Genomic DNA, 24,781 nt, shown 5'->3' on the forward strand with positions numbered 1-24,781 from the left:
GGTAAGGGCCTCTGTCCCCTGGATCTTCTGATTTCGTCCCTTCTGCCACCCTGGGGAGCAGAGGTGTGAGGGAGGTAGTAGCCCTGAGGTGCAGAAGCACCTCTGGGGACAAGGCCATCTCCTCCTGGTCTAGCCCTCGCCAGATGACATGATATGGTAACAGTACCTAGAGGAGCAGCTGGCTCCTCGGTAACCTTCAATGTCTGCCAGGAGGCAGAACATCTGAAAGAAGTCACTGTAGAACTGACCAAGTTGAGGGTCCACCAGGGGAGGGTGTGGTGGCATAAAACAACTGACGATCAGGTCTGCTATAAGTGACAGTGACAGAGAACAGCGAGCTACAGATGACCTGTTGGGTGAAACAGAACTTGCTCTGTGCCTTCCCTCCTGGCCTCTGCCTCTGCTAAGTGGCAGGGAACCATACGGAGCTCTGGTGGTGGAGACATCCCTTTTAGGAACTGAGGTGAACGTTTGGGATCTGTGGGAGGCAAGAATGGGGTTCCAGGCCGTTGGGTGAGAGTGCAGAGCCTGAGTCTGACCTGGCACATGGCGTCACCTGTGACCCACTCTTCCCAGGTTCCCAGGCTGTTGTCATGGGCTGGCCTAAGGCTCAGGAGACCTGGGTCTTACCCCAGCATTGCTGATCATTTGTAATGTGACCTTGGGCAAGCCTTGTCCCCTCCCCTGCTGTTGTTTCATCTATAAAGTGAGTGGGTTAGACTTGAGGACTTCTAGGAGCCATTTGGCTCTAACGTTTGACTTTCATTTCTGTCCTCTTTCCTTCCCTCTACCCCTCTGCATCCTCTCAAAGTATGTGATCGATATACTTTCTGCCTGATTTTTCTGTAAACCTACAACTGCTCTAAAAAATTTTTTAAAGTAATATCACCCCACTTCTAAAAAATTAATCTTTATTTTTCTTTTAGATTTCAAGTCATCCATACTCATTTTAAAAAATTGAAATGGTTCAAAATAAAGTAAAAAGTGAAACTTTACCCTTCCCCATTCCCATTCCTCAAGGGCTAACCCTGGTCAACAGTTTAACTACCAGTTTTGACAACTTGTCCATATATTAGCTATTTGGGGGATTGTTGATAGCTAATTTTTAATCTCAGGCTAGCTCCTCAACCTATTTCTGAATGGGCTTTTCATTTTCTGCTCCAGTTATATAGATTCCCTAAAACTCTAACTACCAACAGAATTAGGAAAGAAAATCAGTCAAAGATGTTTTTGAATGTTTGTTTTTTAATTATCTCAATTTTGGATGTTGAGCATTTCAGCTCCTGCCCCTTGGCATGGTCCCAAATGACTGGCCCCTGCCATACTCCTTCACAGGGACTCTTTGCTAACCCCCCCGCCTGCTCCTTGGAGGTGGTCTGGGTAGAGAGGTACCACTGGGGAGGGATTTCTGGGGCACAGACATTGTCATCAGCAACTCTGCCCCCAGGATCCAGGAAGCTTCCTTGGCAGCCTCCAGCACAGTGTGGCTGCGAAGCCTGGGGAAGGCCTCATTCCAGCTCAGAACGCAGAGGCCAGGGTGTCCGCTGAGGAAGAAGTCCCAGAAGCAGGTAAGGCAGCCTGGCAAGTTTGGTTTTCCTTCTGTTTTCTACTGAATGGCACAGCCAGAATCTTCCTGACTTGTATCTTGTTTTCCTTTCAGTTTGTCTTTGGATCTTACAGAGATCATATGTGCTTGCTTGACAAGACTAGTAGCCACAACTAGTTCATAATTTGATAAAGGGACCCGTGATCCACAGGTCTCCCCATCTCCAGACCACGTATTATTAGCCATAGGGAGGAGCCATCACCATCCTCTGCCAAATGGACAGGCACTGTCCTTGTTGCCATTCTTTTGAGTCTTCTAGGGACTGATGGCCTAAGTGCAGAGGCCCTCCAGGCAGTGTTGAGGAGTCCAACATCTATGTGGTTATGGGGGAGACCAGGACACAGACCTGAGAGGCCCAGATATGGACCTCTTGGGGATAGGCCACCGGGTTCCTCAGGAAGTGGCATCACCCAGGTAAAGCTAAGATAATCCAGGTTCTGGTCATTAGCTTTTCAATTCTAGAAATTCAACCCTGTCTGGCTCCAGAGTCCATGGCATTATGAGTGGATGTCTCCCATTAACCAAATTCAGACCAATGGATAAACCACAAAGCCCATTTATTCATACCCTTTGAAAAAGTATATCTGCCCGTTATGCTGAAATCTCTTATGGTCTGAAATCTGGAGCTCTCTCCTTGTAAGTCAGTTTAATGACAAACCAAATCATCCTCAGAAGGGTTCTGGGGGTCATGGGGTCAGCTTTTGGAGTTGGTTCTGGAATATTGTGACTGGTGTCACCTCTCCACTATAGGAACAGACCTGCCAAGCAGGCAGGCTGCTGGTGGTGGCTGGACAGGGCTGGAGACACAAATACTAAATCTTACTCGGATTCCCAGTTTCCTAGGCCTTCACTGACTGCTTATTTCTCTCCATTTAATATAGTGTTTCTCCGAACGGTCAAAGTGTAGCTAGTGAGGGGCAACTTTTTTATTGCTTGTGATGAAATTCCAGTCCTACCTCCCTGAGTACTGTGCTGGTCACCTTGATTAAATTTTGAGTGTTTCCCAAACTAGCTTTTTCCTTCCAGCAGCAGTGCTCCTTGAGGGCTCTCCAAGCCACGTTCTTCTGCAGGTATACTTTATGGTCTGACCTACTCCTTTGGCTTCCTGATCCCATCTGCTAAGTGGGCATTTTCTAGTTGGAGCAGTGGCTCTGGATTCAGATGGAGCCTAAGTCCAAGTATGCTCACCTTGGGCAAGTTGTTTTCCCTCTTTAAACCCTGTTCTCTCAGGTAAAGTGGGGGTTCTAACAGGAAACACCATGAGATGTCCTATGATTGTTACATGCGGGCTCCGTCCCTGGCGCCAAGCAGGCACTCAATAAATGTTAGCAGCTATTGTTAACACCAATAATATCAGTAGGGATTATGGGGCCAGCTCTGTTCCCACCTTCCTGGACATAAGCACCCCATTTGAGAACTGCAGTCAGGAGGAGACACTTTGACTCCTCATGCCCACACTAGCACTTTGGGGAAGGGAGTGGTGTTGCCTCCCACTCTTGGCGTAAGAAATCAGATTGATGAACTGCATGGTTCTGAACACATCTAATGACTTTGCCCAGTTTCCTTTCTCCCTCTTGATGAATGAGGGGGTCACAGGAGGGGCCTCTGAGCCTTCCTGCTCAGGCACCCATGCATCTGATGGAAGGCAAGGGATCCCTGAGACCCAGGAGATTCCTCTTTCTCAGCAGAATGGCCCGAGGACTAGGCCCCTGGATTTCTCGTGTGTGGGTATGTGGAGAGCAGAGGGAAGGTGGGGATCAGGCCAGCTTCAGGCCCACTGGCAGGAGCTGCACTGCCCAGGGGGCGCTGCCACCTCAGCATACAGCAAGGCCCAGACCCTCTTGGGGGGCAGGGGCCTGGGATCATGTGGAGCCCCAAGGTTGGCATTAAGGCTACCCTCCCACCCCTTTTTGCAGATGACCTGGATGGACTCCTGAGCGAGCTCCCTGAGGATTTCTTCTGTGGGACCAGCAATTGGGACTGCCCCAAGACAGGGCACCCACCATGAACAGGCAGCCTCTCAGCACTCAGGCAAGGCTCTGGATATGTCTGATCATGTCCAAGGGAAAGAAGATTAGCCCAACTGGAGAAGAGACAAAGCTTGGGGCTCCTCTGGTTGCTCCCACCTGGGTTCTTTCTCTGAGAGCTCTCGTTGCTCGGATTCAGCACTGCTATCACTTTGGGTCATTTGACATACCAGAACTTGGCCCAAGACCGGCTCTCCAGCTTTGCTGTCCTCCAACCCTCTGGTGCACTGTTCCTTCTCCTGCCAGCGGGAAAGGTGTGTCACCATCAGTGTTCCTCTCCCCACCTCAGCTTGACTGAGGAGGAGGCCGAGACTGATTACCTCATCCCTTTACTCCCTAGTCCCCAGGCAACTGAGGCGTGAGAGGGGCCACAGCATCTCAGTGGCACCCTACCCCTCTGGTCTGGGAAGGAACACACGCAGTCTTCCCTCTGCTTTTGTCTCTTGAGGCTTGGAACTGCCCAGCTTACCTGTGCTGAAAGTTCCTGGGTGCAGGGGCAAGGTTGTGGGCTATTGTATCTTGTTCTTAAATAAAGCAGCCCTCTGCTTCACCTGGACACCCTCGAGCCCTGGTCTCTATGCTCACAGTTCTGACGGAGCCCACCCTACTTCTTGTCCTGGCTTCTTGTGTTGTGCTTATCACCCTACAGGCTCTGAGACCCCAGAGGCAGGCTGGCACTGTTGCCTCCAGTAGAATTTCTGGGCTCCCTGTGGGCCCATGGGTGGGCTGAAGTTTTCTTTGTTTTCTGCCCTCAGGAAGCTAAATTTAGGACAAGGAGACAGGTCTAAGGGACCTTCAGGCCTGTGGAGGTGAAGGGAGGCTCGGCAGGTCCACACATCATGACTTTCGTCTGCCCAGGGAAGAAGGGGATGCCCACACTGCCTTGGCCCCTCTTGGCCCCACCTGGCCTTACCAGACTCCCAACCCTGGGAACCCAACTGTGGGTGCTCAGCCAGTCTGTTGGCAGGGCAATTAAAACACCCAGTGGCTTACAACAGACTTAATCACAGTTGCATGCATAGAAGCACCTTTCTCTGAGGATCTCCAGGCCCTCGCTGGGTGATCTCATTCCACCTCTGGGATCTGCCACCCTGGAATACCACCAGGAGGCTGGTGCCAGGCAGAGAGTGGGTCAACAGCAGGGTAAGGGCAGTGCTGGAAAAAGTCAAGCTGCTGCTACCCCCTTGGGCAGGCAGACAAATGCTTGTTCTGGCAAAGAGAATAGGGACCATCACTCAGTGCACTACACTTAAGAGGCTAGCCGCTATGAGCCAAGTGCTCCTAAACACCACATGAAGACCTACTATGTGCCAGGCCCTGCTGCTTACCAGAAACACAACTATGAATAAGTTCAGGTCCTGCTCAGGAGCCTACACCCAGCAGGGCTGTCAGCCTCCCCAGTGAACAGGGAGAAACGCTTACCGTGCGTGTGAAGTCCTTTCGGGAGCAGATTGGGGAGTGGCTGGAACTGAGTAGGGACCCTGGGACTGTCTCCCATGGAGCAGATGACTTTTGAAGTGGACTTTGAGGAATGAGTCAGAAGGGAATTCCAGGCAGAGAGAATGGTGAGGAGCTGTGATGAGGATGCTCTGTAGGTTGAAGCCAAGCAAAGGAAATGGGGCTTAGTTGGAGAAGGTACACGTGAAAGTCAGCGGAAGTTTTTAAGTGAGGGAATGAACTGTATCCAACAGATCATTCTGGCAGTGGAGCAGAGGGGGAGTGTGACGGGAGGAAGGAGGCTGGGTTGATCCAGTTTAGAGACATCTAGAGCCTTAATTTAAGATGGTGGCTGAAAATGCAGGAGCTAGAACTTGTTTGTGTGAGGGGATCGGAGAGGAAAAAGTCAAGAGAATTGACGGGGACTGCTGCAGGGCCAGGAAAGGGGCGAAGCAGAGCGGTCCGGGGAGCAAGGAGGAGCCCGCTGGGGACAGACAGGTGGGGCAGGCAGGCTGGGGCTGGGTGAGTAGCCCTTGAGTGACAGCGGCCAGCGTCCCTCCCTCCCCGCCTTCCCCAGCTTGGCAATCTTTCAAGTTCTTCTCCGGCCTCAGCGAGGTGCCGTTTCACGGCCTCATTCCTCCCCCTAGAGGTGCCTGGAAGCAAAGCCGCTTTTCCAAGGGTGAATGGGTTCGTGGTTTCAAGACCCCTTTAATCAGAACCCCCAGAGTTGCAAAGGCAATTCCTTGGCCCTCCCCAAGCAGGGACATGAGCCCCCTTGGGAGCTGGGCTAAAAGAAAAAATTCAAGAATCAGGGCAGTGTCTAGACTGCTTGGTGACCTGCTTGGGGAGGGGAGGGGGGCAGGTCTCCTGTCTCTCCCTTCTCTGGACACAGCACCTGGAGCTGAAGAGTGACATCTACTGGTCTGGGGTCCTCGTCCTGGTTCTGCCCCCGTGTGACCTCAAGCAAGTCGTTTTATATTGTTAAAGCTTAAGTTCCTCATCTGTAAAACAGAGATAAGATCAGCCCTTTCAAAGGTGTTGAACTGTGGTCAGTAAGTAGTCTGATCATATGATCTATTGTCCAAACCAACTTTATTGTTTTCTTGAGCAAGCTGGGAAGTCTGGTAACCAGTGAAGTTGGATGTGAAAGTGATTGGAATTCCGTCAAGCCCCGAGCACATGTGCAGAGTTATTGCTAAGACTGCAGATGCCTAGAAAAGCTGTCCACGTTCTCAGCCACTGCCTCGACCTCCCCCTACTTCCTGGCTGAAGTCTGCCCTTTACGTTTGGCAGGGGCCCACTGTGGCCTCTTGCCTCCAGCCAACATCAGAGAGGCCTGAGGATCCTGGCCCTTCCTCTCCATCCCACCTATCTCCCTGATGCCTTCACTCACCTTGGACCTTGCCAACCCAAGAGATGCCCTCCCAGCGCCCCCCTTCCCCCGGCCCAGAGATGTGAGAGGATGGGGACCCTGGAGTCCGGGGGTGGCTTCAGCTGAGGGCCTGGTACCCACCTGAAGGGACTCAGGAAAGGCAGGACTGGCCCTAGCCCTGGGATGGAGGTTGGCCCAGCACCTTCTCTGGGAGCAGGACTGTGGATAAACTGTGCCTACCAGAGTGACAGTAGGGCCTATTTATAGCCCCAGCTGCTCCTCTCTCTGGCTCACAGGAGAGGGGGCAGGGTGGTTCCTCAGAGCAGGGGCGACAGCCAGGCCGAGAGAGCCCGGCTCTGCCCGGGTGCCACAGCCAAGACCCCTGGTCCCCTCCCCATGGCTGGCGAGACCTTCCCTTTCACCTCCTCTACGTTGCGCTCTCTGCGCCTGCAGCGGGAGTGGCTGGAGTGGGAGGACCGGCGGCGGGCGGCTGCCCAGCAGTGCCGGAGCCGCAGGTGTCCCCCAAGCCCCCGGTCCCGACTCACGAGGCCTTGCCGCTGCTGCCGTGACCCAGTGGTCCACAATGCTCTGTTCTCTGGTGACCTGCGGCAGGTCCAAACCCTGTTCCAAGATGAAGAAGCCGCCAACATGATTGTGGAGACCGTGAGCAACCAGCTGGCCTGGTCAGCTGAACAGGGTAGGGAGCGCCTAGAGGGGACAGGAGGGGAGGGCAGAAGAGGGTGGGTGGGGGCGGGGTACTCCCCCTTCCTGCAGACCACAGGCTCCAGTCTAGCTCCCTCCTGAGCAGAGATGAGGGAGTTGGTGATTTGTATGTCTTTTCAGAATTTAAAGTTTTTCCTGACTAAAAATAATCACACCCTACTAAGAGAAACACAGGTATATGCTAACAGTTATTTCTCTGCATATATTTATCCATATATATGAATATTTTCTTCTTTCATAGAATATATGATTATACTTTACATGCGTTTTATAATCTGACTTCTTTTTATGTAACATCTTTCCACAACACTAACTATAAGTCCACATAACATTTTAAAGACAAATTCTACTGCACGGATATGCCATGATTGACTGAACTAGCTCCCAAATAGGTTGGGTTCCAGGTTTTTATTTTATTTTATTATTTCACTATTTTAAATAATACAATGAACACCTTTGTGCCCTTGACAGTTGATTTCCTCAGGATAAATTCTGACCAAAGGATTTGTACATGTAAATAAATACCCCAACTGAGAGCACCCTGCTCTTAATAGCAACTGGATATAGCCGTGAACTCACCATTGAATTTGGGGGTGTCAAATCCTTGGGAGAGCTTACACTTTTACACACACCACAGACCCCAAATTCCTATTTGGCTGCAACAGTTCAGTTAGAAAATGTGACCCCACCCAGGCATCGTCATCCTTATCTTGTCTCTGCGTCATGTCCATCATTCCCAAAATTGAACTCAGCCTCTTCTTCCTTAATTTCAATCCTAAACAAACAAACAAAAAACAAAGACTATATCCAAGATTGAAGAACACTAGGGATTTAATTTGCTGTAATGCAAACAATTTACCATTGAGAATAGGCATCTTAAAAAGTCTGGATCATTTCCACAATTTGGGGTGCAAAACCACTCCTGTGGATAAAACCTTCCCCCCACTCTTCCTTTCCCCACCCCCACCTCTCATCCCCCACCACCACCACCATTCCCCCATCCTTCTAGAACTCCAAACTCCTTCAGTTCAGCTCCTTGACCACTCCTGATCCGCTGTGCAGAGCTACCCCCAGGCCTAAGGCCAGAGCACCCAGTAAGCAAAAAGAGCCATCAATTCCATCAGCAACTCAAAACCCCCAAGGTTTCCTTAACATTCTCCATCCTCCTCCTTCATTGACCCTCATGGTTTTAAACAGCAATTAATTTTTTCCCATGGTGCACATACTATGTTTTATTACAGATTGCCAAACCATTCTAAAAGGCCCTTCCAATTCACAGTCCAATGCAAGCCTTGAGTGAGCCCCTTTCCACAGGCACAGCCTGGCACAGTGTCTGTGCGCAACACCGTGTAGAGGGAAGGCTGGCATCTGGGTCCTCGCTCCCTACCCTGCCCACCGTTCATTCTCCCTCAAGGTGCCCCAACGCTGCTTGCTCTCCCCAGGCTTCTGGGTGCTGACCCCCAAGACCAAGCATACTGCGCCTCTCACCATCGCTGCGGCCCGAGGCTACACCGACTGTGCCCGCCACCTGATCCGGCAGGGGGCAGAACTGGACGCCCGGGTGGGGGGCCGGGCTGCTCTGCACGAGGCCTGTGCTCAGGCCCAGCCCGACTGTGTGCAGCTGCTGCTGACCTTTGGCGCCAAGGCCAATGTGCTGTCCGAGGAAGGCACAGCCCCCCTGCACCTCTGCACATCCCCCGAGTCCTTGCAGTAGGTGCCCAGGGATGAAGATGGTTTGTGGTGGAATGTGTGATTATGTGTGGTATGTGTGTGCACAACTAGCCTCAGGTCAGGAGCAGGGGAACTTGACATTTCTCCATAGCAGTTCACAAAACATCTCTGCTCTCCTGGTCCTCATGACCACTTGGGAGACAAGGCCTCATTCTAAGGATGAGAAAACCACAGCTCAGAAAGGTTTAGTGACTTGTCCAAGGCCACATTAGCTAGAACTAGGGTCAGGGGGTAGGGAGCCTGCTGTTTTTTGGGAAAACCCTGTTCCAACTGCATTCTCCTCTTTCTTGTCAATCTTCTGAGGCTAAATTCCTAGCAATTTTGAGGTGGGTGCCAAGATCTAACCCATACTTCCCACTTCAGTCTGAGACCTCCCACACTCCTCTGCCCACTTTTTAAGGTCAGCAGTTTCTTGGCCCCTCTGCTTGATGGTAGTTGCAAATCAGGTCTTACAGACAGAGCAGATGGTGGTAAGGGTTCAAGGGCTCCTGGAAGACCCTCCACAGCTCACACGCTAGGGATCTCTCCCCAGCTAGTTCTACACCAGTGATAGACTGTTCCAGAAGGCATCCAACCTTCCAGTCCTTTCTTGGATTCTTATGGGCACATAGCATACCTTTCCACAGAATTTATCCTTTTGAATTAGGTGAGAACAGCCACTTACTGGAACTCCACTGAGTGGGCTTTTTTTTTTTTTTTTAATAGATTTATTTCTTTAGAACAGTTGTAGGTTTACAGAAAAATTACACAAGTTACAGAATTCCCTTATAACCCGCCCTTTCCCCCCAGTTTTCCCTATTTTTAACATTTTGCATTAGTGTGGTATATTTGTTACGACCAATAAACCAACATTATTAGAAATATAGTACTAACTAAAGGTCAGAGCTTACATTAGGGCTCATTTTTTTACATTGTATTAGTTCAATAGGGTTTTTTTTAAACTTACTGTGGTAACATCTGTACAACATAATATTTCCCATTTCTGAAGGAGTTTTTAAAGTGTTATTTAAATCTCATATTTGGAAACCAAAATAGCCCATGAGGACATGTGCACTGAAGAACTGGAATTCTGGCCATTTGGGGGAAGGAAACCTGATTATCAGGGCTTTACAGGAGTCAGTGGAGCTGCCCCTGAGTTTCTGGCTCTTTACTTATGCATTACTGTCAGTTTAGTTTCCCCATTATTGATTTCATTTGTTGTGTGTTTGGTTTACCCCACAGTTGTAATGATGCATATTTGCAGCAACAGTATTTGACCTATAATTTTTCCAGAAACTAGAAGACTATGAAACATGTGCTTCCCAGAATGTGGTTTTTGTTTGGGTTTGTTTGCTTTCTCTAGGGGAATGTGGCATAGGTGGCCCCCCGGGGGCCTTTGATTGCCTGAGTGAGTATGGCTGGTCTCTAAGAGTGGTCTTCAAGTACTTCTATTTATTTTTCTTTTTGGCTCATACTCTAATTTTCTATGCTTCATAGCATACATATGAGTGTTTTCAAATTTTTGTGCTATCAAAATATTAGAGAAGACCACTGATAAAAGGTTTACAACTAGGTCTGGGATCTCATTTGTATTGGGAAGCCAGGTTAGACTGGGGGAGGGGGTACTGCCTGGGGCAGTGAGTTCCAGTTCTGGCACGGACACTAACTTCCTATGTGTCTCTGACTGCTCAACTTCTGCATCTGAAAATCCAAAGAGCTCCAAGTGATTTTGATGGGCCTTGAGCTCTGCTCTCTGTCCTGGGGCTTGTGATTGAGATGGAGGACACCAGGCTCCACCTCGAGGGGAAGAGGTGGCAGGAAAGGGTGTGCGGGGTGAGCAGGCTGGAGGCTATGGGCTTCCCAGGTCAGGACTTGGAACTGCAAGATTCACCCCCCCACCCCCACCCCCACCCGTCTTTGGGCCCTGCCCCCAGGTGCGCCAAACTGCTGCTGGAGATGGGAGCAAACGTGAACCTGGCAGCGCAGGAGAGTGAGGTGACGCCTCTGCACGTGGCTGCAGCCCGCGGCCTGGAGCGGCACGTGGCCCTCTACCTGGAGCACGGCGCTGACGTGGGCTTGCGCACCAGCCAGGGCGAGACGGCCCTGAACTCGGCGTGCGCGGGGGCCGAGGGCCCAGGCAGCAGCCGGCAGCGAGAGGCCGTGGCGCGCCGGCTCCTGGAAGCCGGGGCTGACGCGCGGGCGGCTGGGCGCAAGCGTCACACGCCGCTGCACAACGCCTGTGCCAACGGCTGCGGCGGGCTGGCCGAGCTGCTGCTGCACCACGGGGCCTGCGCTGGGGCCCCCAACGGGGCGGGCCACACCCCCATGGACTGCGCGCTGCAGGCGGTCCAGGACACCCCTAACTGCGAGCCCGAGGGCCTTTTCGCGGCGCTGCTGGACTATGGGGCACAGCCTGTGCGCCCTGAGGTGCGCAGGAGGGGTTAGCAAAGGAGACCCCAGCTGGGTAGGAAAGGCTGAGGCTGGAATTGAGGGGAAGTGACGGGTCCACAAGACTGACACTAGAAGTGGCCAAGGGTCTTTCCTCATCTTGGGAGGGAGCAAGAGAGCCAAGGTGGTGGTGGTGGGGTATCTAAGGTAGGAAAGACACCTCCCCCCTACCCAAGAAAACTGTCTGGAGCCAGGTAGCACACTTGAGGGATGGAGTAGTAAACTGAGGCATAAAAAATGCCAAATTAAGGGGGTGGGGGTGGGGGGTTGACTGGATTCCAGTTTACCCTTAGTTGGGGGAGGCAGAGTGCCTGAGACCCTCTTTTGATTCCTAGATGCTGAAAGTCTGTGCCTCCTTCCCTCGGGCTCTGGAAGTCCTTCTTAATGCCTACCCTTGTGTCCCCTCCTGTGAGACCTGGGCCGAGGCCGTGCCCCCAGAGCTGTGGCAGGTATGTCCAACCCAAGGACAGAACTCCCTCCTGGGCCCTGGGGGGAGGAGAAAGGGTGAGCATAGGCCTATCTTTCCAGGATAGGCTTCCTGGAGGGAGGAGCAGGAGGGCCACTGGGGCTAGAGGAAGAGGGGCAGAGTGCAACCTCGGTGTTCCAGGGTACCCCCACTCCCCTAGCAGCTCAGGTGACCTCTAATTTCACATGCCTCTCCAGTTTCTCACCTGCCTCAGCACAAACCTTTTTTAGACACTATGATTGCCTGGGCGCTGTGCCAGAATCTCAGGGGTGGGAGTGGCTGCAGACACGGTTGAGACCCTGCAGCCTGGTCCCAGCCCTCATCACCGCTTCAGGACCTCTCTGGCTCCAAATCTGAGTCCTTTGAGAAGTACCACATAACCTGGGTGGGTGCATATTGCAAAACCCCAGCACCTCTATCACTGGATCACCCCCAGACGCTGGCCCATCTGACCATGTTGCCCTCCCCGCCTAGGAGCATGAAGCCTTCTACAGCTCAGCCCTGCACATGGTGAACCAGCCGCGGCGGCTGCAGCACCTGGCCCGGCTGGCTGTGCGTGCTCATTTGGGTGCTCGCTGCCGCCAGGCTGCCACCCAGCTCCCACTGCCTCAGTTCCTCAGAAACTACCTGCTGCTGCGTGTAGAAGGACTCATCCAATGAACTCTGGGCCCTGGATGCTCCAACATCTTGTCTTGCCCTCTCCATCCCTAAAGGACCAGTCCCTGACACTTCTTCTCCAGCCACCTCCTGACCTCCAGCTGGACCTAAGTTTCAGATCTTTTCTCCTTTGGGAACGTCTGCACGCAGCCTGGCCCCAGACTCAGCCTTCGCCTAACCTCTCCTTCCTGAGCTTAATCGGATGGTACCCCATCCACTTCTGGCCCCAGCCAGGAGAACATGATCCCTTTTGCCTCCTACCCTGCCACCCGGCTGCCTGTTCTGCTGCTCTTTGCCTCTTAACTGCATTGCCTCTGCCCAGCCTGCCTTTATCATTTCAAGGAAGATCTGGCTGATGGGACTTGAAACCCATGTGGGATATGACCTGCTCTCCTTTGCTTCCAGGCATTTGCATGTGGTGTTCCCACTGCTTGGTGTACCCTTCCCACATTTTTGGCCTGGCCCAGGCTAATTTAACTCTCAAGACCCAGCTCAAACAGCAGTTGCTCTGCAGAGCCTCCTTTGGTATTGTACTCATTTATAAGAGGCCTGGGCCCCATTTATGGTCGTGTCCCCCCTCCCCAAGTGATGCATGGTCTCTTATTAGACAGTGGTCATACTCGTGATCTCTGAAGGTCTGTGACAGGAGGACCTGATCCTAGCTCCCCCTGCCCCCTCCTGCTCCTCTGGTACACCCTTTATCTTGAAGGCAGCTTTAAAAACTGGGCCAGATTTTACAAATGCAAATAAATGCTCTGTGCACAGAACCAAGCGTGGATTTTGTTAGGTTTAAATGTGACTGAGATACCTACTGCTCCATGTTTATTTTTCCCCCTTTGTGCTCTTCTGTGTTTTCCAAGTTTTTGCCCTAAGCGTAAGTTATCCTTGTGATAGGAAAAAGGGTATACAACACCACCAATATTGACCCCAAGGCCACTCCCAGACCAAAAGCCTGTAGTACCCACCGCCAAGGTGCTGTGGGAAGGGCTCTTAGCCACCTGCTCTCCTATCCCTAGCCAAGGGACCCTGGGCTCTTCACTCCCATTGCCAATCAGGATTACAAAGGAGAGATGGGGCAGGGCATCCTGGAATCCACCTCTGACAGCCAGTGCCCAGCTCCGCCCCCTCACCTGTGCACCAGACTATCTTTGACATTGTTAGTCGGCAGCAACCTCTCCTATCTGCATGGGGTTTTTTGCTTTAATTTCAGAGTCAAAAAGCCTGTGAGGAGAAAGGGAAATTCTCCCTAGTCCTGGGCTCAGGCTGGGAGCTTCACTCTGGGGGGGGGGGGGGAGAAGCTGAACTCTCCACCCACTTATAGCAGGTGTGCTTGGCCTTTCCCCTTATATTTACAGCTTCAACAAGATACCCGTTTTAAAAACAAAAGATACAGGTGATTATGTATATTATTTGTGGATCGGAGAAGACCTTCCGGGGTAAAAGCAGAAAAGACTGGCCAGAGAAAAAGCTTAAATCTGATTATAAAACAAATCATAATCCCACGTAAAAGGCAAAATATTGGAGAAAATATCTGCAGCTAAAAGATTTTCTTTCCTGGATCCATGAGAGCATCTGTTTTACTCACCATCATTGACTTGGGGTCTTTACAGGGTCTCATAGAGAGTAGACACTCAGATATTTATTAAATCAACAAATAAGGATGCTCAACATTACAACAATTAGCAAAGGGCAAATTAAAACATTTTAAAGATTGATAACATTCAGTGCACATGAAGATATGGAGAAGTAAGTACTTAACAAATCCTCTTGGTTAGAAGGAAATTGCCTCGTTGGTGGCCAATTTGGCAGTATCTTTAAAAATTGCTTCCCAATTACACAAAAGCCAAATGCATGTAGGAATATACACTACAGCATTGCTTGCAACAGTAAAAAAACTGGGAAGAACCCAAATGTGGAATACAAAATGTGTTAATAATTTAGCCCTTCCACAGTGTGATACCCTCAACAGAAGCAACCTGGGAAGGGACTCCAGCAAGTGTATTGACTTGGTAAAATTTCCAAGACTGCTGTTAAGGAGAAAACAGGTTGGAATACAATACTATGATTGTAAACCCATAGGTAAAGGCCTGGAAGGTTGGTGTCCAAGGATCCCCCTATGGGGAGGGAAGATGGACTGGGCCAATGGGACTTTAATGGTCCATATTTAAATTTTTTATAAAGGGGTATCTATGGATTCTTGTGAATTTCTTTCAAGGGAAGAAAGAGCAAAGGGCATAAACTGGTAATTTACAAAATGGTCAATGAAAAATGTACATACTCACTGCTATTCAAGTGAATGCAAATTAAAAGATTGAGACACCCTTTATCCTTTTGCCTATCAAAACAGCAGACTTGAAACAAGTAACACCTATTAGTTAAGGAAGGGACACTTTTTGTTTAATAAAATGGATTTACTATAAGCATATTTAGGTAAGACAGCATACAGGGCTGAAAAGTACATTCACCATTGTACATTTCACACAAAGGTATAACGATACCTATGGGAAGCGGCTGTGGCTCAATCAGATGAGCTCCCATCTACCATATGGGAGGCCCTTGGTTGGCGTCCCAGGGCTTCCTTGTGAAGGCAGGCTCACCCGCCCGCTGCGGAGAGCCGCCTCAGCAAGGTGAGGCAACAAAAAAGGGAGACAGAGAGAACACAGAAGAGCCTGCAGCGAATGGAGACAGAGAACAGACAGCAAATCAGCCACAAGTGGGGAGAAGAAATAAAAAAAATAAATACAGACACAGAAAAATGTACAGCGAATGGACAAAGAACAGACAGCACGCAAAAAGCCGCAAGGGGGGGTGATAAAAAAAAAATACCTATGTTCAATAGTTTAGGAAAAATAAACATCACATAAACTACATAATGAAAAATGTCCAAGGACTTAAGAATCATTAAACTATAATATATTAATAATAAAAATAACTATTTGTATTTATTATATATAAAGAGGACCAAAGTTGGGCAGTGATACAGTCCTAGCTGCAGGCTTCCTTCTTTCCTCACCTTTCTTCTCAGAATTCCTCCACCCTCAAAAATACAACCCTGCAAACCACTTTCAAAACTCTGGTAACTCCACTGCATCTTGTCCTTTTGCTGTACATACACAGCAAAACTGCATCCCGTGTCAGTCTCAGCATATGCCTTTTCCAACACCTTATCCTAGCCCCTGAGCATTCCAAGTCCATCTCCAGCCACAGTCAACCGTTCCTTCTTCCCTTCCATCCATTTCACTATGGCTATTTTAAGACTTCACCTCTGGCCCGCAGAGGAAATTCTCTCAAATCCTCCTTCACTCCTCCCCTAAAATAATCTGAATCCATCCATCATTTGTTTAATAAGTCTTTTATCAAGTACTTGCTGCATGCAAACACTGGAATAGATTTTGGGGATACAGGAATAAAAAACCCACAGTTGCTGCCCCCAAGGAATTGATAAAACAGAAAAATGAAAAATGACAATTTTGTGTGATAAGTGTTAAAGCAGAAGTCAGTCCATGCAGCTTGGGGAACACAAGGTATGTGCTCCTAACCCCAAATGGGTGGGTCGGGTACCTAGAGCAGCCAGGAAGCCCAACTCGCTCAGCCACCTGCTCTGTCCTCCCAACCTTCAGGTGTCACTACTCAGTTATTCCCTTCTAAAAATGACTGTTCCTTCCTGTTGGCATAGAAACATCCTCAGTATTCCCTCATCTCTCAAAACCTCCTCTATCTAGTCCGTTTCCCTCTAGCCTCTATCCTGTTTTTTTTGGAAAGGGAACACCCTTATGGGTGCCACTCACATCGCCGGTGGAAATGGAAATAGGTAAAACTTTCTGGAGGACATGTAGTGCCATTAAAAACCTTAAAAAAGTGAACACCCTTTGACCCAGCGATTCTAATTTCAGGAATTTATCGTAGGGAAAGAATCATGGATGTGTACCATGATCTGTCTCAAATGATGTTCATCTGTTTAAAAACAAAGTACTGGAAACAATTTGAGTGTCCATTCAAATGAGATTTTTAAAAAATTATAGCATGGAGTGGTGCTCAAGCAGTTGAGTGCGTCTCCCACATGGGAGGTCCTGAGTTTGGTTCCCAGTGTCTCCTAAAGAAAAAACAAAATTATGGTGCAACACCAAATGTAATACTGCTAGGCAGCTATTTAAAACCATGTAATAATGTTATAAAATATTCAGTGATGGAAGCGGACTTGGTCCAATGGATAGGGCATTCGCCTACCACATGGGAGGTCCGCGGTTCAAACCCATGGCCTCCTTGACCCGTGTGGAGTGCTGATGCGCACAAGGAGTGCAGCCTGCCCAAGAATGGCGCTGCCCACATGGAGAGCTGACACAGCAAGATGACACAACAAGAAGAGACACCGATTCCCGGTGCCGCTGATAAGGATAGAAGCGGACACAGAAGAACACACAGCGAATGGACAAGTGAGGGAGGGGGGAGAGAAATAAAATAAAAAAAAAAAATTCAGTGACATGGGAAAATGTTCATGGTAGTTTAGTGTAGAAAAGTAGGGGACCAGATATTATGTGCAATAAGATCTTATTAATTCATAAATGCATATGCATAAAAATACCTGGGTGACTTCAGCTATACAACTATATAATTTGGACAATTATCTATTCTCTCTGACTCTCAGTTTCTATACCTGTAAAATGGATAAAATAGCTAACTCAGGCAGGGCTCCAAGAAATAATATATGTAAAGTGCTTAGCACAGAACCTGACACATAGTGAACTTTTAATATATGTGATGGTTATTATTATACAAGAGCATTCAACTGGATGATTTATTCACTCAATAAATATTGAAAGCCTTGTACCTACTGGTCTCTCTGGAACTCTGCTTGGTAAATCACTACTTGTTCTTCAAAATTCTCTTTAACTGGATTATGATGCAGCCCAGATTCTGAAAAATAAAAGCATTAAAGCTTAAAACCTAGAAGGTATAGGTATGCTAAAATTATAACAATACATTTCATCTCAGAAACACTGTTTTGTTTTGTTTTTTAAGATTTATTATTTATTTCTCTCCCCTTCCCCCTCCCCCCCAGTTGTCTGCCCTCTGTGTCCATTTGCTGCGTGTTCTTCTGTGACTGTTTCTATCCTTATCAGCAGCACCGGAAATCTGTATTTCTTTTTGTTGTATCATTGTGTCATCTTATGTCAGCTCTCCGTGTGTGGGGCGCCATTCTTGGGCAGGCTTCACTTTTTCGTGCTGGGCAGCTCTCCTTACGGGGTGCACTCCTTGTGCGTGGGGCCCCCCTATGTGGGGGGACACCCCTGCATGGTAGGGCACTCCTTGTGCGCATCAGCACTGTGCATGGGCCAGCTCCACACGGTCAAGGCCTGGGGTGTGAACTGCAGACCTCCCATCTGGTAGGCGGACACCCTATCCATTGGGCCAAGTCCGCTTCCCTCACAAACACTGTTGATCAAAAGAAGCCAGAGACCAAAGAGTATACAATGTATGGTTTCATTTATATAAAGTACAAAAACAGGCAAGGAAAACTATCTATGGTTACAGAAGTAGGGAGAATGGTTACTCTTTGGAGATTGGAGGCTGCAGGAAAACAAAGAGGTTATTTCTGTTACTTAATCTGGGTGCTGGTTCAGTTGGTGAAAAACACTGAGCTCTTCATGAATTATTTATGATAGTTTATTATCATAATTTTTGCCTGCATTATTTATTCCAATCACTAGTTTGCCAAAAACATTTGTATGTTTTTAGAACTTTTTAAAAAAGACTTATTTTATTTATTCCTCCCCACCCTGCTGTCTGCTCACTTTGTCCATTCCCTCTGTGTTCTTCTGTGTCTGCTTGTATTCTCACTAGATGGCTCCAGGAACCGATCCAGGGACCGATCCTGGGACCTTCTGGAATGAGAGAGAGGCAATTACTCTCTTGCGTCACCTCAACTCCCTGTTCTGCTACATCTTATTTTTTCTCCTCTGTGTCTCTTCTTCCGTTATCTTGCGGCACCAGCTCTCCGTGTGGGCCAGCTCGCCACACAGGCCAGCTCACCTTCACCAGGAGGCCCTGGGCATCAAACCCTGGACCTTCTATATGGTAGACGGGAGCCCAATTGGTTGAGCCACACCCATTTCCCTAGAATTTTCTGAATTGCAAAAATATGTTTAAGTTCTTGAAAGCTGAACTTCACCCCACGCCCCCCACCCCCCTTTAGGCTCCTGCTTTTCTTGTGCCATAAACCTGTGCGGAATCTGTGTCTTGAAGGATCCAGGAAGGGGTTGAGGCATCATTGCTCTCCTGACAAAGCCTTCCTTGAAATGCTTTCCCGTCGACTTTATCAGGATCCCACCTTAACTGGAGTCGCACTCTTCCGGCACTGGACGGTGACTAGATTGTCTTCTCGTCTGTCTCTCTACCCCTAGCCCTTAACTGAACTCTTGGAAGTCAGAGAGACTAGTTTTTAGGAACACCGCTAACCTGGAGCTCCGTGCGCGCTTCAAAGCAGTAATGAATCTAATGAAGCCGGGAAGCCGGGAGCAAGGCCTGAAGAACAAGGCTAGGAAGAGAGAAACTTCGCATGGTCTCTACCGGGCAACACGAACCCGCGCAGCTTTACAGGCGCGAAATTTCGCCCCTCTCCCAAGGACCTCTTCGGACTCTTACCACCCCGCCTGGGCTCCGCCTCTCACCGCTGGGCCGCCTACTACCCCGCCCACCAGGCGTGGCCCTGACCCGGGAGAGCCAGGATCCCGCCAACAATGACTCCGCCCCTCCTTCCGCTTAGAAACCTGTTCCTTTTAAAGATACATTTACGTCAGTCCGCATTACGTAGCTTTGCGTCATCAGTGCAAGGCGTGGAGGCGGGACTTCCTATTCCTGGTTCTAACAACTTCCGGAAGAAGCCGGAAGACCGGACCCTGGACAGAGTCCGGAGTTGCCAGTCCCTCCCCCGGCCCCAGCCCGACCCCTACAGAAAAGCGAGGCCTGGGGCCCTCCCGGCGAAGTCAAAACACTTAAGTCTGGCCGCTTCAGGTGAGGACTTCTTTCTCCATCCAGGCCGAATACTAGGCCAGTCCCCCTTTAATTTCCCATGACTCCCCGCGCCCTCAGGCCCCGCCCTCAGGCCCCCAGCCCCGCCCCGTAGTTTGAGGGGTGTGGATGGTTTGTGACCCCCTCACCTGACCGTACTCCTCAAGGACTGGGAGAGCTGGACTTGGGCGGGGCTGCCGGCACCCGCCAGCCTTTCGGCTGTGGTGGGCCCACGGGCCCCACTCCGGCGTCGGGGGAATAGGGTCGCTCAAACGCGCGCTTCGCCTCAGAAAAGGCTGGGCCGGGAGCCCCTTTTCACCGCGCGGCCAGAGTCGCTCACAGGCTGCAGAGAAAGCAAAGCCCACTGAGGCAAGAGACCTGGAGTCCTACGGGGCCGGTCCCCGCGAAATTGCCCAGTGTCTCTGCCAGTCGTTTCGCCTGTGTTCGCCGCAGTTTCCTTTTCTGTAAATCGGAGTTAATGACACTAACCTGTTTGCCATCAGGGGTTAGTAGTGATAAATAATTGCCACTGTTTTCTTACTGAACATTCGCAAAGTGCCAAGCACTGTACTAAGTATGTTGCTTCGATTATTTCACGTCATCTTCAAAACAGCCTTATGAGGTAGGTACCATTTCTAATCCCATTTTACTGATGAGAAGGCTGAGGCTCTGAGGAAGTTGTCCATGGTTACATACTAGTAAGAGACAAAACTGGGATTATAATTAGTTTTTTTTTTCCTGACTCCAGGGTCGGTGTGCAAAATAAGGATGCAGAAACTACTCAGATGTTGATTTGTTCCACAAATATTCTTTGAGCAACTACTGTGGCATATGCTGGGTACTATGGTACAAAGAGAAATGCATATGATCCTGGTCTAACAGGAGTCTAGTGAAGAGAGATGGACAGGTAGATAAGTATAATGAAGTTTTATAGATGCTGTGAGAATAGTCTGATAATGATAATCACCGGACTGGATTTACCCAGGGACAACTGTGAAAGTAGGAGATTCTTTAAGGGAAAGAATAGATACTCCAAGGAGAAGCAGAGATCTTTCCTGCCTTTTTAAGAACCTGCCAAGGGAAAACCTTCACAGTACAAGAGGAGAGATTGAAATAAGGATCATGAGAGCTGTTCTGAAGGCTTTTCTAAATCATTTCCATTAGGGTAGTGGTTTTTGCAGTTATGAGTGCATGGTGACCCAGGAAAGTGGCATTTCTGGTGTCTATCCCACTTTGGCCCCCCCCCCCCCCCAAAGCTGGCCAAAAGGGTTTCAGAGGAGGCAGACTTAATGTTTGCTTCATAATGTCTACTGATGACTCCTAAAGAGTTGTTCATTTGGGGTGGGCTGACTCTGTTTCTGATGATTGGTTAACTTTGCCTTTCACCATCAGGGCTTGGGTCTGTGACGATGAATGAGAGGGTTCAAGTGAGACAATCTGGCAAAGAGGGTTTGCACAATGCCTCTAAAGGGGCTGCAAAAATAAAATAATCCAAGTTTTTTGGTCTCTCTGAAGCTGCCTTGGAGGCTTCTCAAGGGACACATTTGCTTGAACAAGTGATAAAAATCCTGGAGAAAGTCAGGGCTCAAAAAAGCAAATGCTCTCTCTATACCCCCCAAAAAACCAGCAAACAGTAGGTGCAGCAGCAAGGCTATGAGATTTTCATGATGACCCATGTTTGTTGGAGGGGCTGGGATGTGAGAGAGGAAGTTTCAAATGGAGGCCAAGGGTAAGTCTTTAGTTTCAGATAGGGGCCCACAGTTAGGAAGGTTTGTTTCCCCTTCTACAGGACACTGAACTCCATTTTCCTGCAGGGCTGGGCCATTTAGAACCTAAACAAACTACAAACCTGGTTGCAACCCTCAGGCCCTGCTGATGCTATCCCCCTTTGTTCCTGCAGTGTGGACCAGTCAGCAGCCAGGCCATGGAGCTCTCTGATGCCACCCTCATTGAGGGTGTGGGTAATGAGGTGACGGTGGTGGCAGGTGTGGTGGTGCTGATTCTAGCCTTGGTCCTAGCTTGGCTCTCTACCTACGTAGCAGACAACGGTAGCAATCAGCTCCTGGGCACTATTGTGACAGCAGGTGACACGTCTGTACTCCACCTGGGGCATGTGGACCATCTGGTAGCAGGCCAAGGCCCCCCAGAGTCAACTGAACCCCCCCATCCATCAGAGATTAATGACGAGAAGGCTGAAGAGGCTGATGAAGGTGGGGGAGACTCCACAGGGGAACCTGGAGCTGGGGGTGATGTTGAGCCCAGCCTCGAGCATCTGCTTGACATCCAAGGCCTGCCCAAAAGACAAGCAGGCCCGGAGAGTGGCAGTCCAGAGGTCCCCCTGAGATCTGAGGATAACACCTGCCTCCCTCCCAGCCCCGGCCTCATCAATGTACGCCTCAAATTCCTCAATGACACCGAGGAGCTGGCAATAGCCAGGCCAGAGGATACTGTGGGTGCCCTGAAGAGGTGAGTGGGCTAGAAAGTGGGAGGCTGCTTATGCCCATGCCCCCAGCCACTGGTTGCCTCCAATGAGGCTGGTACAGAAGGGGCAGGTCCAGCTCCTACCAAGGGTGGTTGGGGTACTTCCTTAACAGTGTACCCTTCATTTTCCCCCCACTGCCCCGTTTTGTTAGTTCAGGCCTGATGGTCTTCTCATTCCTTGTCCTTTTTCTGTTTTTCCTTCTGTCTTTTTTTATCCTTACAGCAAATACTTCCCCGGACAAGAGAGCCAGATGAAACTGATCTACCAGGGCCGCCTGCTGCAGGACCCAGCCCGCACACTGCGTTCACTGAACATAACTGACAACTGTGTGATCCACTGCCACCGCTCACCCCCAGGTTCAGCTGTTCCAGGCCCCTCAGCCTCCCTCGGCCATTCCTCAGCTACTGAGCCACCCAGCCTCGGCGTCAATGTGGGCAGCCTTATGGTGCCTGTGTTTGTGGTGCTCTTGGGTGTGGTCTGGTACTTCCGAATCAATTACCGCCAGTTCTTCACAGCACCTGCCACTGTCTCCCTGGTGGGGGTCACTGTCTTCTTCAGCTTCCTAGTATTTGGGATGTATGGACGATAAGGACATAGAAAATGAAAGGCATGGTCTTCCTCCTTTATGGCCTCCCCCCTTTCCTAGACACAGCCGGGCCTAAGGGCCTGGGAGGGAGGGGCGGAAAGGATGTGGGTACCTCCACCATAGGACAAAGGAGGCAGGTACAGGGCTTCCCCTTCATGTCCACAAGGGTACAGACTTACCTTCTGTACAAGCACAACTCAGGTATAAATGAGGTCATCTTCCCTCACTTTCTAGGGTCCTAAAGTTCAGAGCTGATGGCCCAGCTCAGCAGGGAGCCTGGGCTTGAGGATACCTTCCCAGCTAAGGCTCTAACTTTTCCTGGTATCCTGCATGTCTGCTCCCCAGCCCCCCAGGGCCACCTCCCAAGACAGCTCAGCATGTCCCCAGCATACTTCTATAGGGAACCTGGAGCATCCTTCAATTCCTTAGTCAAGTATCAATTTTTTTGAGACTAAAATGACACAGGCAGGAATGAAGATTATGCCAGCTTTCCCTAAAGGCACCTAGTCTTCCTCCTCTATAGCAGAAAATAGGGCATTCTCCACATTCTGGACAGTTTCCAGTATTCTCCCTTTTTTCAAAGCACTTTGCCTTTTTTTTTTTTTTTTAATAGTTCTTTATAGAGCCCAGTCAGGAAAGGGATTGGGGCACAAAGCCAAGCCCCCAACATTGGGAGAGGCCAGGCCACAGCTGCTGCTACCCTAGCTGGAGGCTGTGAAAGACAGCACTGGCCCTCAGCCAGTGTCCTACCCTGCCCAGTTCCAAGGACGAGCCCTGGATATGGAGGACTGGGCCCTAGGCCCCTGCCTCTGGGGTTCTTGGATGGAGGGTTAGTCTGAATAAAGTTCCATTTTGTGGCTATGAAGCCTTCTGTGACCTTAAGAGAATGGCTTTGCTCTCCCCCAGCAACATGGTAATGAGGGTGGGGAGGCTGGGTTACCAACGGGAGATGCAGTTTATTTACACCAGCAGCCATGAGGGCAGGGGGGAATACACAGCGTTTACAAAGTTAGCTACCTGTACAGGATGGATTACATATGCAAAAATAAAAATCTCAAGACCACAGGACAGCGTGAGCCCCACCCCCCTCCCCCAATGACCCCAGCATGCGGTAATGCCAGGCGGGTGGCCCCTGGGCATGCGGGGGGGAGTGATGCATGGAAGGAAAAGCCACCGGCCATGGAAATTAGTACAGAACCCCCCCACACACTCAGACACATGATAGGATACAGGGTGGACAACACCTAGCTGGGGTGGGAAGGATGGGAATTGAAACCCACACAGCCTGCTGTTAGAGGGAGGGGAGTGGGGAGCTCCTAGCCCCTGTTCAACTACATGGTAGGGGATACTCTCCCCAGAAGGAAAGAGGTTTGTTCCCTCAGGATCCCTGCTGGACCAAGCCCACCTCTTACCCAGCCTGGGCAGGGGGCTCTGCCCTGAGGGTGGGCCAAGGAACAATGGGGAAGTTCATGTGGACAAACCAGTTCCCAAACTTCCCGCTTCCTCCTCCAATCAGAAAGGGGAAAGGGAGAGGCCAGAGGGGAAAGGGTGAATTAGGGCCTGAGCTGAAGTTTCCTCTCAGAAGGGAGAGTGGCTTTCCTCCCTTCACCTTCAACCTACTCCCAAGACATCTGGAAGCAGGCTGGATCCTCCTTTCCCTCTGGCTTCCCTTTAGAGGGAAAAGGGTATGGAGGGTCAAGAATAGAGGAGCCCAGCCCCAGGGTTTATTCTAACTCCTGCCAGAACTCGTTTGGCTTTTTAAAAAATAATCACAATTCTTGGGTTAAAAACCAATTTGTAACCAAGTATTAGCCACCATCAGAACCATGCCAGGGGGACATTGGGGTTCCAGACAGTCTTGCAGCCCTGTCTCTGTTGTTCCCTTAATCCTCTGAGGTCCCTAACCCAAATCAGTTCAAACAGTCCTGGGTACTGACTACCCAAATGTGGGATGGCTCCTCCTGAGAGGAGGGCAGGGGACACATCCAGCAAGTGCCAGAGAACATGGCTCAGGGTCAACTCCATCCCTGTGTCAGTCAACTCTGCTCCCAGCACCAGACGGTGGTGCTCCAGCTCGGCTCCTGGGAGGGGGGTTGCCTGCGTGGAGGTGGGAGAGTACATCTCAGGATGTAGACCAGGCAGGTGGGTGTGCTGGCATGACAGTGCCAGAGGGGCAATGCCTAGGCATGATGCCCCTTCCCACTCCACTGACCCAGAGCACAGAGACTACCCTCTCTTCCCACCCTGCTCCTAGCAAAG

At 50.1% G+C, this 24,781-nt stretch overlaps 3 protein-coding genes and 1 long non-coding RNA gene across 11 annotated transcripts in view; 3 read left to right on the top strand and 1 right to left on the bottom strand.

The window, feature by feature from the left end:
* The window catches only part of HROB (homologous recombination factor with OB-fold), a 24,037-nt gene extending 19,848 nt beyond the window's left edge, over positions 1-4,189 (top strand). For 2 of the 4 annotated variants that reach the window (XM_004451578.2, XM_023586872.3), the window contains exons 9-10: positions 1,448-1,568; positions 3,523-4,189. In XM_004451578.2, the coding sequence (XP_004451635.1) occupies positions 1,448-1,568; positions 3,523-3,614 (213 nt within the window). In that variant the 3' untranslated portion in view covers positions 3,615-4,189. Of the gene's footprint in view, positions 1-1,447 lie in introns of all 4 variants that reach the window. The other 2 variants (XM_004451577.3, XM_071210703.1) reach the window with 1 other exon arrangement.
* LOC131275050 (uncharacterized) lies at positions 2,147-19,521 on the bottom strand. 4 transcript variants are annotated; one of them, XR_011646899.1, is made up of 7 exons: positions 18,903-19,486; positions 17,279-17,360; positions 7,745-7,940; positions 6,988-7,150; positions 5,966-6,071; positions 5,056-5,222; positions 2,147-3,872 (listed from the first exon to the last, which is right to left on the bottom strand). It is a non-coding gene; the product is annotated as an uncharacterized lncRNA (long non-coding RNA). The 4 variants fall into 4 exon arrangements; XR_011646898.1 differs by having other exon boundaries at positions 5,056-6,071; positions 18,903-19,521; XR_011646897.1 differs by lacking the exons at positions 2,147-3,872; positions 5,056-5,222; positions 5,966-6,071; positions 6,988-7,150 and having other exon boundaries at positions 7,559-7,940.
* Positions 6,742-13,213, top strand: ASB16 (ankyrin repeat and SOCS box containing 16). The gene is made up of 5 exons (XM_004451576.4): positions 6,742-7,139; positions 8,608-8,875; positions 10,810-11,302; positions 11,659-11,772; positions 12,264-13,213. The coding sequence occupies exons 1-5, from the start codon at positions 6,839-6,841 to the stop codon at positions 12,447-12,449; spliced, it is 1,362 nt and encodes a 453-aa protein (XP_004451633.2). The 5' UTR covers positions 6,742-6,838; the 3' UTR covers positions 12,450-13,213.
* TMUB2 (transmembrane and ubiquitin like domain containing 2) lies at positions 19,316-23,387 on the top strand. 2 transcript variants are annotated; one of them, XM_004451571.5, is made up of 3 exons: positions 19,316-20,076; positions 21,355-21,920; positions 22,159-23,387. In XM_004451571.5, exons 2-3 carry the CDS (start codon positions 21,379-21,381, stop codon positions 22,523-22,525), a joined length of 909 nt encoding a protein of 302 aa, XP_004451628.1. In that variant the 5' UTR covers positions 19,316-20,076; positions 21,355-21,378; the 3' UTR covers positions 22,526-23,387. The 2 variants fall into 2 exon arrangements, with proteins under 2 accessions (XP_004451628.1, XP_004451629.1); XM_004451572.5 differs by having other exon boundaries at positions 19,316-19,457.
* The last annotated feature ends 1,394 nt before the right edge of the window (positions 23,388-24,781 follow it).

Source organism: Dasypus novemcinctus, chromosome 21 (assembly GCF_030445035.2).
Source record: "Dasypus novemcinctus isolate mDasNov1 chromosome 21, mDasNov1.1.hap2, whole genome shotgun sequence".
Classification (NCBI taxonomy): Eukaryota; Metazoa; Chordata; class Mammalia; order Cingulata; family Dasypodidae; genus Dasypus; species Dasypus novemcinctus.